Source organism: Xiphophorus couchianus, chromosome 11, assembly GCF_001444195.1.
Source record: "Xiphophorus couchianus chromosome 11, X_couchianus-1.0, whole genome shotgun sequence".
Lineage (NCBI taxonomy): Eukaryota > Metazoa > Chordata > Actinopteri > Cyprinodontiformes > Poeciliidae > Xiphophorus > Xiphophorus couchianus.
In genome coordinates this window covers 4,175,733-4,193,786 of record NC_040238.1, presented here as the reverse complement: position 1 = coordinate 4,193,786, position 18,054 = coordinate 4,175,733, and the positions used below count along the sequence as shown (strand labels likewise).

General features: G+C 37.0%; 1 protein-coding gene across 1 annotated transcript in view; it reads right to left on the bottom strand.

Moving 5' to 3' along the window:
- The window catches only part of stk32a (serine/threonine kinase 32A), a 53,153-nt gene that overhangs the window by 12,679 nt on the left and 22,420 nt on the right, over nucleotides 1–18,054 (bottom strand). Inside the window, exons 6-8 of the mRNA XM_028032272.1 lie at nucleotides 8,210–8,247; nucleotides 3,714–3,803; nucleotides 1,504–1,607 (exon numbers count right to left, since the gene is read on the bottom strand). Of these exons, the coding sequence (XP_027888073.1) occupies nucleotides 1,504–1,607; nucleotides 3,714–3,803; nucleotides 8,210–8,247 (232 nt within the window). The remainder of the gene's footprint in view (nucleotides 1–1,503; nucleotides 1,608–3,713; nucleotides 3,804–8,209; nucleotides 8,248–18,054) is intronic.

Here is an 18,054-nt window from a genome sequence, read left to right as displayed (position 1 = left end):
CCTTGCTCACACCTTTTATGGTCTCATTTTCTGCTCTGGTAAAGACAAATGACAGCATTGAGGACAAGGGGAATAAGGGATGAAGTTTTGTCTTTGGATGAAACAAAGTGATTCAAGATGGAGAGGTGAAAAGACAGTGCAAGACAAAATGGATACATTTCGTATTTTTCTGTGTCATAATTTAATACCCCAGGTGTCACGATACCTCCCCACTTTCATTTACCTGTAACTGAATGCATGACAGTCCTAACATTCCAGTTCCTATTATTCTAACTCACTGTGCAGTTAAAACTGTTTAGGAGGTTGGAAGAAATAAAACAAATTGACAAGAATTGATTTGTTCCTCTGCAGAGCTCAGCACATTCCAGCTAGTGGTCAGGCAAAGGTGAAATAAAGTGAGGCATTAATGTGGTGCGATGTGGCAGAGCAGCTTAAGAAAGAGAGTTTAAGTAGAAGTCGTGATAAGATTTAAAGTCTTGTGAAAATAGCTACCCTGAAACCCTGTTCATTTTGATTAAGACTGCCCTGTTCTCTGAAGGATCTTTTTCAAGATGACTCTACTGTGTTCCTAATACGTGCCACATATGTTTTTGCAGCGCAAAACAAATGTTTCTTCATAGTCTGTGGCATTTCCTGATAGATACCAGGACCTGGAGACTAAAAGTAGCTCGTTAGAGAGTTACTAGTTACATTTACTTCAATAACTTTTTGGAAATATATGCACTTTTATGAGAAGATTTCCCACATCATACTTTTATTTGTGTAATAATGATAAAGTACTAATACTCTTCCTTGAATAAAATTACAGCGTGTGACATCACTGAGTCAAGAACAAAAACGTTTTAAATGCAGAGAAAGAAACTTAAACTTTATTTTAAAACAAAACTTCTTGTTTGTACAAGAAATTGAATCTTATGTTAATTAATAAATTAATATTAATATAATCTTATGTTAATTAATAAATTAATGTTAATATAATCTGACGAGGTTGTCGACCCATTTAGAGGTCGAGAAGGTACAGTAAACATTTTAGTTTGTCACTGGAAGCACTTTGCCCTGCTCTAGCTCTTGCAGTCTGTACAGTGAGTAAGAAATTTCAGATCAAAGAAAGGAAAATAATGCATTGTCTGTAATGGAAATAATTTGACAAATAGTTTGATTCAACTAGGAGGAAAAAAAGGAGAAAAAAAACACGTCTTTACATCTTCGGGTCAGCTTTGATTGCCATTAAAGTGTCGAGAGAGTTCCAGCTTTTTTAAATTATAGGCTAAAATAGAACAGAATGGAAAATAAGTGAAAACTAATTTCTCATCCATGATAGAACAGTGACATCTTTATGCAAAAAGTGATTTTTTAAAAATGATTGACCTCCCTTAACTTTGTGAAATGCTGATTACTGATCTGTTAAGCACCACCTTGCAAGAATCATATGCTGTACATTACTGACTACAGACAGGTCCAAGGTCAGAGGTGAGCCATTTGAGAGCACATTGTGTTTGTTACCTGTCCTCTCAGTAGTTCATAGGCTGCAATCCCCAGAGACCACCAGTCAACAGAGAAGGAGTAGCCAGGGTGGGATCCTTCGAAGCTCTGGAACAGCTCAGGAGCTGAATAGAATATAACACACAATATCATTAAAACATCGCAACATTCCAGGTTACTTAGTATAAGAAAAAAAAGTATTTTGAGACTATTTTTTATTTAGCTTGTATTTGGCTAAGCTGAATACTCTGTCTGAAAACAGAAATATTACAGAAAGATGTTGAACGTTATTAAGCCTGACATAGTGACAGCTTTTAAAATTTTAGCTGGAAAATGTTGTGATTGTTGAATATGAATGAGACATTTTGTTCCCCCTTTCACAACGAATTTCTTAATACATGTTCTAATTTGTTTCATTCTGTACTAGATCACACATGGTGACGCATCAGACTTAAAAATACATGTGGAGATTTCAGGGTCATTGCTGGCCTGTTTGTTCTGGACATAAAATGATGAATTTCATCCTTTTTGATAGGAGTGACGATCAAACAGACTTCAAATCTGAGCTTATGATTTAAATATTTCACATAGCAGACAGTGCAGTCAGGCAGTGACTAATGGTTGGTTATTCTTTTCCTCTAATAGAAGATAATCATCTATTCTGGGGTAAATTGTGTTCTGCTTCTTTGCCCACACTTCATCTAACAAACCCCCATGACTTTGGGGGTTGGGGCACTGACTAATACATTTTATTGTGTTAATGCTTTGTTTTTTTTTAACTTTTACTTTGACAGGATTATGCTCACACAAAAGTCTTTTGAAACCACAAATGTTTTTTATTCTTCCAGTATTTAGCCCCTCCCATTTCCCCATCAACTCTTACCAGTTTCCCTCCCTGCTAATAAAGAATCCCAGCAGCATGATGCTGCCACCACATTTCACCCTGCAGATGGTAGAGAAATAGGTTTCTTTGTCCTCTCATGTTTTTGCTACATGGAAACATGATATCACTTATTACTAAAATATTGATCAACTCACACTGATTATACTTTTGGGGATGTTTGTTCAACTCACATTAAAACTTGGATTTTTGTCTTTCTTTATTGTGAGATGAAGGTTAATTGATTTTTGACCAGAGTTGCCATCATGCCATGATCTTCCACTTTCAGCTCGTCACACAGGATACTAATATCCATCTGGGGAACAATCACTCACTTTACAGGAGTCCAACTTTTCACATTTACAAAAAAATAAAAAATGTCTGCTTGGAGCAAACAAACTCAAACCTTCAAAAACAGAAAAATAAATGTTCTACCTCATCATTTATATCCCCCTGAAATCCTATTAACTCCCATCTAATCTCACAGAGAGTGAATCCACATCAAAGTGATGTCTGATGCATTTAGGAGTCACAGTGAGGCGAAGCACATCTGTGCCTAAAGGGATAAACTTTTTCTTTTTTTAGAGACAGTAGTGCTTCAAATTATACAGTTTTTTTTTTTATAAACATACAAAAATGTCTCATAACTATAAAACCTTTCATTAGTTTTCTTCTAACATCAATAAAATATCAAGTACAAATACAATACATTAATGATATGTTAATTTCACCTAAAACAGTACCTTTACAAATCTAAAGCAAATTAGTGCTGGTGGAATTTAATGAGCTGCTGTATTTACCTGATCAAACTAAAACATGAACTGAAATTAAAATCTTCTGTTAAAAGTTATAAAATAAATAAAATGGTCTTTTGTTTTTACTGTAGTTATTACATTAAAATGTAATAATCTGAAATATTTAAGTAGTATAAAGCCTAAAGAAAAATAAAAAGGTGAAATTACAAAGGGAGCAAATATTTTTCAGCTCTGGACAAAGTTTTATTTTTCTTTCTCTAAAACAGAAAAGGGAGAGTCCTTTTTTACTCCAACATTCACCTTTGACAAAAGACTGCTCCTCTTTAAATAACTAAAGATAATACTCTGGTCAGTGTTTGAAGTTCTCATGTAAAAAATACACTCAATATCACAGATGATTTATAAGTGCATTTATAAATCTTTCTATGATGTCAGAACTTGTCTTTTTACTCACCAACAACAAACAAGTCAAACTGAGTTTCAAACAAAAAGGGGAGGAATCCTCGCTGTAGCATCGATTCACCAGTTTTAGTGAGTTTGATTCATCCCAGATCCAATTGGACTTTGAAGACTTGAGAAAAATGTTCTGATCTTACCCATGTATGGTTTGGTTCCAGCGATTGATGTTGCCTTCAGGTCTTCTTTTACGATGGCTGCGATGTTGAAGTCCGTCAGATGGACATGGCCTGCAGATGAGATGAATCACATTATTACTACTACAGTTACTAAAATCAGTGGAGCTTTCAGGCAGGTTTATCCTAAATCTTAGTTTTTTATTATCAAAGAAGAAGACATCCACTGTACAACCTGGTCAAAGAAAATTAAATGACTCCTTATTGATTATTCACTGATTCTGCGAGGGAGGTAGTAGCAACATCAGTGGTTTTCAAAGTCACAGCATTGACCTGAGCCTTAACATGGTGAGAGAGAGAAGGCCTAGTCTTTGCCATGCTCACTGATCACACACTAATGAGCTGAATGTGGGATACATGTCTGCATACGCTACATTTTTCTATACGTCGGGCAGTTGGAGTGCAGCCGTGTATGCAGAGCAGTGATTACTCGGATGAATGGGTGTCCCTCCTGACCCTTTATACATAAAAAATGTCTTTAGTTGAAAAGAAATACACAAATGAAGCAGACATGAGAATTTAAGTAGAGAAATACTGTCAGAACCACTTAGCTCACTTTGTCTCTCTTGCTTTAAACTTTTCTTTTGTTGAATTAGACATGCTTATTGCAGAATTATTTAAAAAACCAATACAGCAAACATCCATATAAAACAACACAACAATGCAGACATTTAACACGTTACTTCATGCTCAACATGCTGCTGGTCACTTTTAACCAGCAGCACCTAAAGTTTCATTCCTGCAGTCTGAAGGAAAACTAACAGAAATTCCCAAACATTTCCCCAACTGTTAACCTACAATACTTACAAGTACTGACATGTTTTCTATTCAGTTAATTAAATACAAAGTATTATGCAAAGAAAACATTACAGTATCCACTGATCTTACAACCTGCCACAGTTTGCAGAAGTTAACAGTTCTCTGTTTATCATAGAAATCCATCATCAACATGTTGGTGTGTATCTTTCTTGAATTTTGCAGCGCAGTTGGTAAATGTAAAATCCCAAGCTGTTATTTTTGATTATTTCCAAGAAGCATTTCTGTTTTACACATGGAATAGTAGAATTTGTGGCCGGACTTGAAAACGGCTGTTCACAGCTGCTCCCTACGCAGCCCGACTGAGACTGAACAGGTTTTTATACAAGAATGGAGTAAAATTGTTGCCTCCAGATGTGCAGCCTGATTGAGACGTTTCTACACAGACGCCATGTTGTGATTTCAGTCAAAAGGTCCATCTACAACCATGAAGGAGTGAATATGGAATCACTCATTTATGCAACCTATCTTAGTGTCATTCTGTAAAAATCAGTCTTCACTATGACATTAGGTTTTATGTGTTTTTTGGGGGGGGTTTGTTTTAAAAAGTCAAATATTGTTGATCATGACTGGTTTGTAAAAGCAATAAATAGTTTAAAACATTCAAGGAGGTGAGTACTTATTACAGGCTCTGTAAGTAGCAAAAAAAAAAAAAAAAAAAGAGATAAATTTATGATATAAATTTGTGAAAAGTTTAATGTGGATTGGAGACAAACATGACAATAAAATGACAAAATATAAAGATGACACAATATAAAAATATATCTAAGTCTTTAACAGACGACCAGAAGCTTTTGTAATGACGTCCGTGGCATTTCTCTCCCCACTTGTATGAATATGAATATTATCGGTGATCTATGGACTGATGAGCTCATTCTAGTCAAAGCTGCTCTGTTTTGCAGCAATTAAAACTTGTAACTTTAAGGACTCAATTGGGAATTGATATAACAGTTCTTCATGTCTCCCGTTGTTCGTTTGGGGTGGAGAAATGATCTGCAGCTTACGTCACCACATTCTCGTCATGGACTGCGTCTGTTTTTGTAGGAAACATGAACAGCAGCTCACAGTAGATAACCTAGACAACAACAACCCAGGCCCTCGTCCCTGCATCCCCGGGCTATGTTGCTTAACAAAGCGCCATCACTTGGGCATGAGTAAATTGTTTTTCCCCTATATGAAGCAGCTCCCTGTGGAATAAAAGGATCACAGGTCAATTTGTGCTTTCAAATTTCCCCATGTGGAGAAGAAAACAGCTCACTCCCCCTCTGATGGCTCATGTTGTTTGTAAGAGTTGACTGAAGAGGCAAAACCCAGCTCTGCATTAAAAAACATTGATGCTGGATGGCATAAATAGATAAAAGTGCACTGAGTTTGTAAGAGCATACACAGACAAAAAGAGAGATTACAGGTGAGCATTTGTTGTTCTGCTGAATCAATCCGACTAAATCTGATAAAACTGTCTTTTCCCTCCTAATCTTCTCATATCTCTGTATGTTTGTCCTTTCTTTGACAAATCCGTTCAGAAATGTTTGCTCATCACTTTTCCTCTTCTTGTTGAGTGGCTCATCTTCTCTGCCTCTCTCCCTCTCAGCTCCCTGTCTTTCTTTGTTTCTCTCTAGTTTGCCTCCTTTCCATTTTGACAGCAGGACCTTGATCCTACATGTCCCCTAAGCTCCCTGAGCAGATGTCCATTGCCCCCTGAGATCTCAGGACTCTCTGTCCAAGAGCTCACATGTCACACTGCTACATTTCCTGGCCAGTGTTCAGGCTGTTAGTTTTTACATTTTTATTCCTTATGGACTGCTTTAAAATTCAAATAAATACAAAACTTGCATAATTTGCCTTTGAGGCTTGAGATAAAATCACTCTCAAAAATCACTTTATCACACAAGACGCTTATAAACAATGTCTAAACTTCCTCCCATTATATAGTGTAATAATGCTGTGCAATTCAACTGTAAAAACATGTTTAAAGAAAAATATAAAAGTTGAGAAAGATGCATCAAATGTTTACATCAGTAATATAACACTTTTTTGTTTAGCCTTTTGATTAAAATTCAGCAGTCATTCTCCTTTGGTAGGAATGTGTGAGCATCTCATAACCTGACAATATTTACCTACTGCAGCTTGCAAACGGTTATCAAATCTAAGCTCTTCTGTCCAAATTTCTTGGTCATTTTTTGACATTCTCTCACAAAGTTTGGTTGTTTTAAACCAGGTGCAGATGTTTTCTTTAAAGAAAATAATTCCATCGTGCAAATCTAGCCCTTAGTTCCAACATATGGAGGAAACAGCAGATTATTGTCACAATTAGAACACAACCAACAAGCTGCCTGGCTTTTGGCTGCCTGACCAGTTTAGATTTCATCTTTTCATTGTATTTTAAAGAATATCCAGTTTCTTTGTTGTTTCAAATATTTTACAATTATTGCCTTATATAAGTATTACATTACATGCCTTAACTGTGCCATGAGTCTAACATGATGTGGTGGAACTATATGCTTAGAAATATTTTTAACTTCTCTGTAAACTATTGTTAAGCTAAAATGAAGCAATAAAGGAAAAAAAAAATCACACAGAGGATGGTAAATTTATTTTGGTTCAATCTGATTGTCCGTCAGGAGTGAATTGAAGGTAATTGAATGCTAAAATTAAATTAAACAAGGTTCATTAAAGTATAAGTTTAAGGATGTGCATGTCAATGCAACCAGGTGTTTGCATCTTTAAATTCTTTATATTTTTTTCTCCAATAAACTTGTTTTATTCTTTTTTAAACAGTGAAAATTGAAACATTTCAACAGGGGTGTACATACTTTTGGAAGCCACTCTACTCTTTTGTGGTCTTTTTTGTTATACACAGATTGAGGTATATATTTGTTATATATACGGTGTCTCAGATATTCAGTCAAATTGAAGCCAAAGAAGTGAAGTCAACACCACATTTGGCTCTTTTTCCCTAATAATGACCATCAGTCAATTGTTTTAGTGTTGATGTACAAGTAAAAACATGTTTTCCATTTGAAAACTAAATAGGAAAAGTAATTCTCCATTTATACTGCTGTGACACACATCAGCAATTTCATTGCATTATTCACTTGATGAAGGCATCTCATCCCATCTGCAATGCTTCTTTCCAGAGAACATAAATAAATCTACATACTGCACCACATCTTAAAAAGTTTGTGTTGGACCTGCGTACAGCGAGTCGTAACTGGAACTGCTTTATATTCCTCTTCATTAGCATATTGATGAAAAATTTTATAGTCTATATTAAACACTCCTTTGATTTACTATTGTTCCATTCAACATCTTTTACACAAACACATACACGCCACCACACATTCACTTCTGTTTGAGCCTCTTTTCTCCCAGTATGACTAAAACCTGAGTGATTTTGAGCAGAATTTTCCCGTTAAACAGACGAGAGACGTTCACCGTTTCAACCAAGTTCCTCACACACCAACCATCCATCTCATGTAAAGTCAAAGTTTGGAACAGAAATGTCACAGTGCTTCCTTCAACTCAGGCTGACATTCTCTATGTAATTTTTCCAAAGATAAATTATAACATGAGACAACTATAAAGCTTGCATCTGAAATCTACAATCACTTTGGGGTAAAAGACGATTTAATAAAGCATCTTACCGTGCTCATCCAGAAGTATATTGTCAGGTTTGATGTCTCTGAAATGGAAAACACAAAGTGCCGTGAGATTAGAATGTGTTGGAATCAAAATGGGTTTTAGATCCAACTACTTTTGAGGTTTGCAAAACACAATTAGCTGAGTTGAAGAACAAAGTGAGCATATTAGTTTTAACTGTTTTTGTGTTTTTGGTCACAATTAAAGATTGTCCAACAAAGCCATCTGGCAATATATATATATATATATATATATATATATATATATATATATAGTCCTAAAATCTGTTAAATCATAGAAAAATAATCCCTAAAAAATTCTTAAACTGGTAATAAGTGGCATTGACTTTTTTTCACTTCATACTTAGATTTGAAAACATAGAATGGGGTACAACTTAACCTTCATTATTTGTTCTTATGTTCAGTCAATTTCAAAATTAATTTCAAAGAAATTAAAAAAAGAAAATACACAGAAAACTCTTCTTCCATAGTTGTTTATTGTCACGTTAGTTTAAGATTATCACATCAGACTAAATTATTTTCTTCTGAATTGAAAAACAAGCAATTTTTCATGATTCGTGTCTCGTTTTAAAATGTCATTGATGCAAAGTATCCTTTGATTATTATCAAAAACCTTTTTACGTTAGATTAATCCTCTGAGAATTATTTAGAATTTCTATCAACACATTTACAAATGTAAGTAAAATTGTTATTTAAGTACAAAGCTGCTGTTATGACAGTTGCTAACAGTAACGATGAATTATTGGGTGATATGAGACTAATTATACATTTGTATATTTTATTTTTATATAATTTGTATAGATTGTGTTTCTAAAACTTTTATTTCCCATGTGCCATTAATGAAGCATTTTTGAATTTAATTGAATCAATAAATGTCTCTCAAACAAACCTGGAAAAGGACTAAAGTTTTCACCAGACAGTGAGAAAGATGACTTTATGGAGAAATAACTTCTTCACTTTTATTTCTTAATTTAAACAAATTCCATATTTACAAGCATCACAAACAAACAAGGAAAAAAAGACCCTGAAAGTGCAAAATCTGAAATGTTCACTTATTTTCCAGGAGTTGAATATTTGGAGTTAGTTGAGTAATTATTGCATTAAGGTAGAAAATGGACACATAATAAATCAAACTGAAGATTTATTATAACAGTGTTCTCCAGGTGTGTGGTGAAAACAAATTAAAACGTGATAAATGACATTAGGGAGAGAAGAGAGCTGCAGGCCTGGTTGTGGGAGCAACAATGAAACACCGAAGAACAAGAAGTCACATCTGCTGGATCATCTCACAAAAACTTCAGAGAGCAAAGAATGAGTGGAACAGGAGAAAATAATTTCAATATTTATTTTTACTTTTTTACCTGCAACAAGAGTGAAAGTTGAAACCAGAGGTGGAGTTTGTACATGCACCTAAAATCTGCAGACTGATGCATTCTGATAAAATGCTTCTCTTCAGTATAGTGTTTATTTGCAGGGCAACACAGTGACAGAACAAACAACCTTGCACACACACACTCAAACCTAGTGAGAATTTAGAGAAACCAATTTAGGAATAAACAATCATGTTTAATAAACTGTGGCTTGGTTTATTTGACTTTTTGGTGTCCTGGCCCTTTCTGGCCCCTGTGGCTTCGCCATGACAGTTTGTCCTTTAGCAGTGAAAGAGGCATCCTCGTTTCCCTTGCAGCTTGCTCTTTTAGCAGCAACACTTCCCCTCCCTTTGCTCCCTTACTGCCATTATTTGAGGCAAATGTCAGCTAATTAAGGGTTACATGGTCGACCTTTTTCAACCCCACTTGGGCCCATTTCAGTCAATGTGCCACAGCATCCAAGAGTCTGACTTCATGCTACAGGTTGTCCTTCTCTGCAGGAGTGTACCACAGAAACACAGAGACATCAAACCTGACAACATACTGCTGGATGAGCACGGCAAGATGCTTTATTAAATCATCTTTTACCCCAACTTAACTAGAATGATTTCTCAGCTTTGCTATAATTTCATCCATCCCTACTAAAGAAACTCATTGTTGTATGTTTCCCTAATATTGCTTTAAGGATATTCTATGTCTGTCTTTCCACTTACAATTATGTACTACTTTGAATTAATTCATCAAAAAATATTCCAATATAGTGAATTTTGTGGTTGGTTCTTCTGAAACTGTTCAATAGGAGTTTTAATACTTTTATAAATGCAACCTCCTTCTTTGTTTTGCTATGTAAGTAGTAAGTCTGCAGCTATGATTAAATAAAGTAAGAAATGGAGATAATTTAAATACTCCGCTTCTTAAGGCATGGCTCTTTAAAGCATTTCTATAAAAATAATAAATATTTTATAAGCCTTGGAGATTCTTAAGCCTCTAGAAACAATCATAATCAATTATCCTGGTTTCTCTGTTGCAATCAATTTAAATATAGATATAAAAAACTAAAACATAATGCATGCAAGCAACATTTTGCAACAAAGAATTACTCTTCATCCTTCATCTCAACGGTAGAAGAAAAAAAAAAAGTAGTAAGAAACTAGCAGCTGCTAGTTTCCCCAGCAGTTAGTCATGTGTATCCTGGGATAACTGAAGTGCAGCATCTATTGGTTCTGAGGAACAGATGGGTCTGCAGCAGCTCCGGTCACAGCAGGGTTATGTGGAGAATGGATCGCTAGATGAGGTGAAACCTCCGCCATCTGCAGCAATTAAAACTGTGACTAAGAATATTTCAGGGGTGAACAACAGCATTATGACAAAAACAGTTCTAAGAATCCACATTATCATTTAGATGGATTAAAGAAGCCAAAGGAAGAGCTAAATGTTTAGAGCTTTGTAACTTTGTGTGGCGCCTAGACGTGGACAATTTGCATTTTCCATCAACAAAGTAGGACAGTGTATAAGAGTTTTGAAGTCTAAAGCAAAAAAAGAATATTTCTGGGTCCTGAAGTTCTTCATCGAGTGTGGCGTAAAAAAGTTCTGATATACCATACATGCTAAAATGTTGGTGTTCCTTTTAAAAGTCCATGACGAAGGGCCAGGTTTACTCAGTGCAAGCTGATCCCTTTGGCTTTTCTTTTGGATGACTGGCCTTACAAGCTATTAGCAGGATCTAATGACCTCATTACAGCCTGCTATGAGGACGAAGGGTAAACTAATCCGCTACCTGGCCATATGATGCGGAACTGTCACTGGAGCTGACCGACACACCTGAGAGTTGAGGCTTTTATACGCTCACATACACAAGTCCTGGAACAGCAAAGCCGTTTTCTCAAATCAAATACTGATCTCAGCAGTTGGTACAGAATTAGGACAGCCAGTAATTCAGGCCATCAAACTAACAACATATATGGATTCATTACATTGTTTCTTGTACTGCTGTAAAACTTATCAAATCTATTTTCCTGTTAGATTTTAATACAACATTTTTACAAAATGATTTTTGAATGTTTTTATCACTTTTTGACTTTGTTAATTTAATTTATCAGAGAGGAGAGTAAAGAGTTAAATAGTCTAACTGACCAGCAACTGGACAACATCACGCTCTCAAAACTAATCAAGGGCCATCCGATGTGTGAAAAGCCAACTAGCAACGCAGCTTTTACTGTAGCAGCATAATCTCACATGTTAAGTGTAATTAAATATGTTTCTCATTTACACTGTATGACTCTGTTCTTTACTATTACTATAATAGTACAGGTACAGGTTATTTCTAGTTATTAATCGATTACCTGTTACCTGTTTCATGGGGAGAAAAGGGAAGAGTACATGAGAAAGAACCTATTACTGAAAGAATGTGTGGATAAGGTTCATGTTATATTTTATTATATTTGTTCAATTATGTCATTTTTCCCTCCAAAAGTTGAAGGTTACACTGCAGATCAATTGAAGAGTTTTACACATCTTCGCCATCAGGTGCCACTAAGGCAGGAAACCACAGCTTTCTGTGTAACATGCAGCCCATGCAGAGAAATACTGTATGTCGCGCACTCAGAGATGTGCATGCTGTCTGAATCATTCTGCTCTGAGAGCTGACGCCCACCAGCCACTTAGGGCCAGTCAGGCAGCAGCTTTCTTTGAACTGAAAACTACGCAGACAGGGACAAGTCAGCCCAATCCAATAAACTGCTGCATTTTTAACTCTGCCTCTCTTCATCTGCTGAGGGAAAGTAGCTGTGAGGAGTTGGAGATTGGAACTGATGTGCATGAACATGCCGTTTTGCACATCACTGAGTATACATTTATGCATATAAAACTCTCTTTTTGCTTATCCTTTATTCATTAACAAACAGAGTGTAGCTGCAGACTATAGCTTCTAAGCAAAGTTGAGTTTGACAGGTTGACTGTTTAATACAGTGCTCAAGATGAAGCTTGCCAGACAGACAGTGAACGCAGCCACAGCAAACTAAAAAGTTCAGGCCAAAACTCACATCACAATTATAAGCGATGAATAATTCAGGTAGTCAGAAACATTCAGTGTTCTGGCTGTCATCTCTTCCGTTTCTTCCTGCTCTCCGAGTCTCTACCTTTTCCTTTTCCTTTTTCTTTCATGTACCTCTGTGTGATATTCTGAATACACTGCTGTCTTCAAAAATTCTTCTTTTTCTTGTATGAGCAGGCACGCAGGAAAAATACAAAAGCACAAAATTAGTGATCTTTCTGGAACAGGCTCGCCCTTCCAACAGTCCATCATGTTCGAGACACTGTACTCCTCCCATTATTTAATCTGTTGTTGTGTGATGGGCTGAGCCAGAGGAGATTTTCAACAATGATAATGCTCAATTCACCATTTCCGAGGTGGAAATTGGAGAGCTTGCACCAGCTGGCATCTTAATCTGCATTTATGAAAGAGGTGAATAGAATTTCTCCCTCACATTTTATCCCCCTGCCTCTCTCTCTCCGTTCTATCCGGGGTTTTTTTTCTGCTTCTGCTGTGAAATAAAACATTTACGTACTCCATGAATAAAGAAATCTCTGGTGAGGACGTGACAAATTCTCCTCAGTCAGGACAGCTGATGGAAAATAAGAGCGATGACTTTCCACCATTCAATCTGCAAATGTGATCTGTTCTCCAAATGAACAATTTGTGAGAAGAGCCAGATCCAGTTGTCCTCACCTAATCAAATAGAAAATTATATACTTTTTGGCAGCTACAGAAAGGGCCTTGGAGAACGAAAGAGTAAATAAATGATTGAATAAAATAAGCTACCTTGAGGAACAGTTAACTGCATATGTAACACTAAAATAATGGGAACAAAACAAGGAAAAGCAACAGCAATCATTACAATTAAATAGACAATGAAAGGAAAGGTGAATATTTTAACGGTGTGTTTGTGTGTGTGTGTTTGTGAGAGGTAGAGAGGCATGAAGAGTGCAGCTTAAGTGGCTGAAGTAGACATGATGCATCAACAGTAAAGTTCAGTTAATTTAAAATACATTAAAGTGATTCTAGTAGGGGACACACACATTTCATCACCACTTCCATTTTGTACCCATAACAAAGTGTATTGGTTTGTTTCTGTTGCTGGAAAATTCAGGAGACGAATAAAAAAACCCAAAAAAAACCCCAATATCTCTGGTATAAATTTGTTAAACTGTGTACTATTATTATTTTGATGCATTTTATATTAAAGTTGGTTTTCCTTAACTGTGGTTAAGATCTGTGTTTGGATCAATTGACTTTCTGAGGCATTTATGAATTAATAAAATCACTACAACACATCCTGCTGAATAACTAAAACCATCACATCTCCTTCCTGCAGGGAGCCGTCGGTTATTACTGCCAATAAATCAGCTACAGATTCATTGTGGTCGCGACAGATAGCTTCTCACACTGATCCCGTTTCTGGAGGTTTCCTTCCATTAAAAGAGAAACTTTCCTTTTCACCATCGCCACATGCAGAAACCAACATCCCTAAAGTGTACAGTGATTCATTCCTAAATGAGCTGAAGCTCCATACTGACTTGTAAAACGTATCTGCAAACTGACAATATCCAAGTTTTTCCATTACAAGGATTCCAGGAGGCACCAACAAGCTCCTGAGAATTTACCCATAGATAATCATTGTTGATGTAAAAGAGGCACTCAACCAATGAAACACAAAGCACACACACACTTCCTCTTGCACACACTCTTTCCATTTGTTCTTCCCCTTGTTTGGAAAGACTTTTTATGTCTCTGAAGATGTTGTCTAATTGAGGCTCAGTCCATTGTTAATAATTCAAACCCCCCACAGGGTGCTGTGTTAAAACATTGGAAGCAAACCAGAAATATGAAGTTTATCTGAAAGCAAAATAGTATTTTTGTATTTTTTTTATATACTAGATATGCTCACCAAAATAAAATCTAGGCATATTTTCTGTCAATGCTGAGCAAAACAACATTATTATGTAGAGAATATTTTTAACTGAAAACATTAAAAATATTTTATTGATATAAAGGGAGAAGAATCGCATAGTTTTACTCATGACGAGAATTTAAAAAGTTTGCACATAGAGTATGACTAATTTTTAAAGAAACAGTTTTTTAAAGTTAAAATGAAAAGATAAACCCTGGAGGCGAAAGGACAAAATAAGACATTGTTAAGGATTTATTTTTCCTTGAGTCACAACAGTAGAACCAAAATATGAATCTTTCAGTTCAGTACCTGAAAACTTTGAGCTCATCATGTTTTTAGGTGGAAGAATGCAAATAGAGGCAATGTGGGAGGATTATTTAATAAAATATGGTTATATTCCCTGTCACTGAATTGCAAAGCATATGTGCAACAGAGTAAAGAAATAATGAAATAATAACAGAGTAAAGTCATAAAAGTGGATATGTATCCATCACATTGAACAGCACATTCTGTCCCAATCAGAACTTAGTAACAACATTACTATGTTGCCAAACCCCATGTGACTTACTGGCGGGTTGTCATCATCATCATCATCATCATCGCACTCATAATTATGAAAATCAAGTCCACCCACCAAACTGCATCAAAAAGGGAAGGTCTACATCCAGGAGTTGCATGTAAAGAAACAGAACCTGAAGACATCCATCTTTCATTTGCCACACCAAACTCCTCCAATCTGGAACTTATTCATTCAATTTCCATAGAGATGAGCTGTGAATTACTTTCCACCGCTCTTCCAATCTGAAGCTAATGAATGCAGATGGAAAAGATGTTGATGCCATCTAAACAAACAACATCCAGCACCTGCACATCAAGCTGAAAGTCTGTCCTCTCCTGGACTGAAATAGAAAACACGATTTAAATATTCATATTTCTCAGAGGAGTGCATGAATAACCAAATTATTAATCTGTCCTATTTATTTCCCTTTCTCCACTCTACTGTGGAGGGTTAAGAGCACAGACAGGAGCAAGCAGCCTGCTTAACGTTAAGTGGTGTAATTTGTTATCTGTGGGTGTTGATAAATTAGTGTTCCCTGTTGCAGTGATGCTTCCTATTAGTCATGATCTGAGAAAGCTTTTATTTCTATGATGACCTCTTTGCTCGGTCACTGAAGTGGAGGAATGAGTCTACAAGGCTAATTCACAAATCAGACATTTTTTATATATAGTTTTTGCTGTACATTATTCAAGGACAACAGATTTCAGTTTTATCTAAAGTAATTTAAAATCAAGAAAAGAAACAATTAGTGAATCATTCCTGCTTCATGGTCATGGAACTAAATTATATTGAATAGTTTCTGCTTTGGAAACATTCATTTCCAGTTAATCCCCTGTTTAAATGCAGTAGAGCACTCTATTACCTTCTGCAGAATACTGAACACGGTGCCATTCATTTGTTCTGTCTTATTGTTCACCAAGGATCCTTCCAGTAAACATTCTCATGAAAAAGAAGTCAATTAAGATCTGTATAAAACAAGTATAGCTGAATTTCCCAACACCTTTGTGACAAACGTTTCATAGAAAAAAAAAACATTTGAAGTATTCAGAAAAGCTTTTAACTCAGAATGTCACTTGAATCGTGAAGATGCTAGAAGGTAACAGCCTGTATATATTAAAATGACCCAGTCTGAACTACAGAATACTGACTGAATGTGGAAATAAAAATCCACAAAACATAAATGGGCCACAGTTGGTCTGTAAAACTTTAGATCTTTCAGATCAAAGATTTCATGTTGGCTGCTGTCTTTTGACAGTTACTCTAAAATACGGACTTAACAATCTTAATGTATATTCATACTAAGTATGGTTCTGAAATCAAAACGTCTTTTTGACTACTATTTTAAGATTAAAGCAAAGCACTTCACTTTCTCCACTACAGCCAAAGTAGTAAGTATCATTTCAGAAATGCTGCAGAGTCCTGATGAGCCATAAATACTTCCTCAGATTATTCCTGTTGAAAAAAAACTGTGTTGAACATTTGAGAGTCCAAATCAGTTTTACATAATTAGGATTTTTCATGTAAAGTTTGTATTTTCTTATAAAAATATTTCACAAATATGACATGAAGGTTATGATGATGGCGGCGCGTAGACGCAGCGGCTTTGTGCTCACCGACTCGAAGTTTGTCTTTTCCACTTTGCTCGGTTAAAAACACCTACAACCGACAAAATTTACTGGCCATTGGTCAAGCAATCGGGGAAAGTCTGTCACAGGAGCGTTTCCGTGTCCACAACAACATTCCGGTCGATATTGCTCGGACACCGGGCTCTCCCTGGATTACAATCCCAGTATCTACGACAGGGCGACGGCGCAGAGATGTAAACAAAAGAGGGGGCGTCGCAGCGGCGTGTTAGCGAGGCTCAGGAAACAGCCACACAAACCACCGCTACCAAGCATCTTTCTCTCCACCGTGAGGTCTCTCGCTAACAAACTGGACGAATGGAAGCTGTGGATTGCAACTGACAACCTCATCCGGGAATGCTGCATTCTGTTGATCACGGAGACGTGGTTAAATCCAACCATACCGGACCGGAGATCGAGCTAGCAGGCTACACAGCACACCGACAGGACCGATCAGCGAGCTCCGGTAAGGGAAGAGGAGGTGGACTATGAGTTTATGTAAATAACAGCTGGTGTACGAACTCCACAGTAGTTGTTAGCCACTGTTCTCCAGGCGTGGAGTTCATCACAATTAAATGCAGACCCGATACCGCCATTCTACTCACTGCGGTTTACATAGCACCGGATGCTAACGCTAGCTCAGCCGTGGGACTCCTGCATGATACTATCAGCAACAACCAGAACCAGAACCAGAACCCCGAGGCTGTTCACATCGTCTCTGGGGACTTTAATCATGCTGATCTGAAATCAGTCCTCCCCAAATTCCATCAACACGTAAAGTGCACAACCAGGGGTGATAAAACTCTGGACAAGCTGGACACAAACATCAGACAAGCATACAGGGCTGAACTCTTAGCACACCTTGGCCAGTCTGATCACGTGTCCCTGCTACTGATCCCTGCTTACACCCCCCTGCGGAAACGTGTCCCCAGTACAACCCGGACTGTCACCATCTGGCCTGAGGATGCCTCTCACCAACTACAGGACTGCTTCCAGAGAACTGACTGGGAGGTTTTTGCACATCAGGACCTGGAGAACTACACCTCAGCAGTCTTGGACTACATCAGGTTCTGCACGGACAATATCACCAGGAACAGACTCATGAGGATCTATCCGAATAGGAAACCCTGGATGACTAAGGAGGTCCGGGGCCTCTTGAAAGCCAGGAACGCTGCTTTCAGGTCTGGGGACAAAGCACTCTACAGTTCTGCCAGAGCCAACCTGAGAAGAGGCATCTGCCAAGCGAAGGCATCATACAGAGGGAGAATAGAGAAGCAGCTCAGGAGCAACAACACCAGGCAGGTGTGGTAGGGAGTTCAGCACATTACAA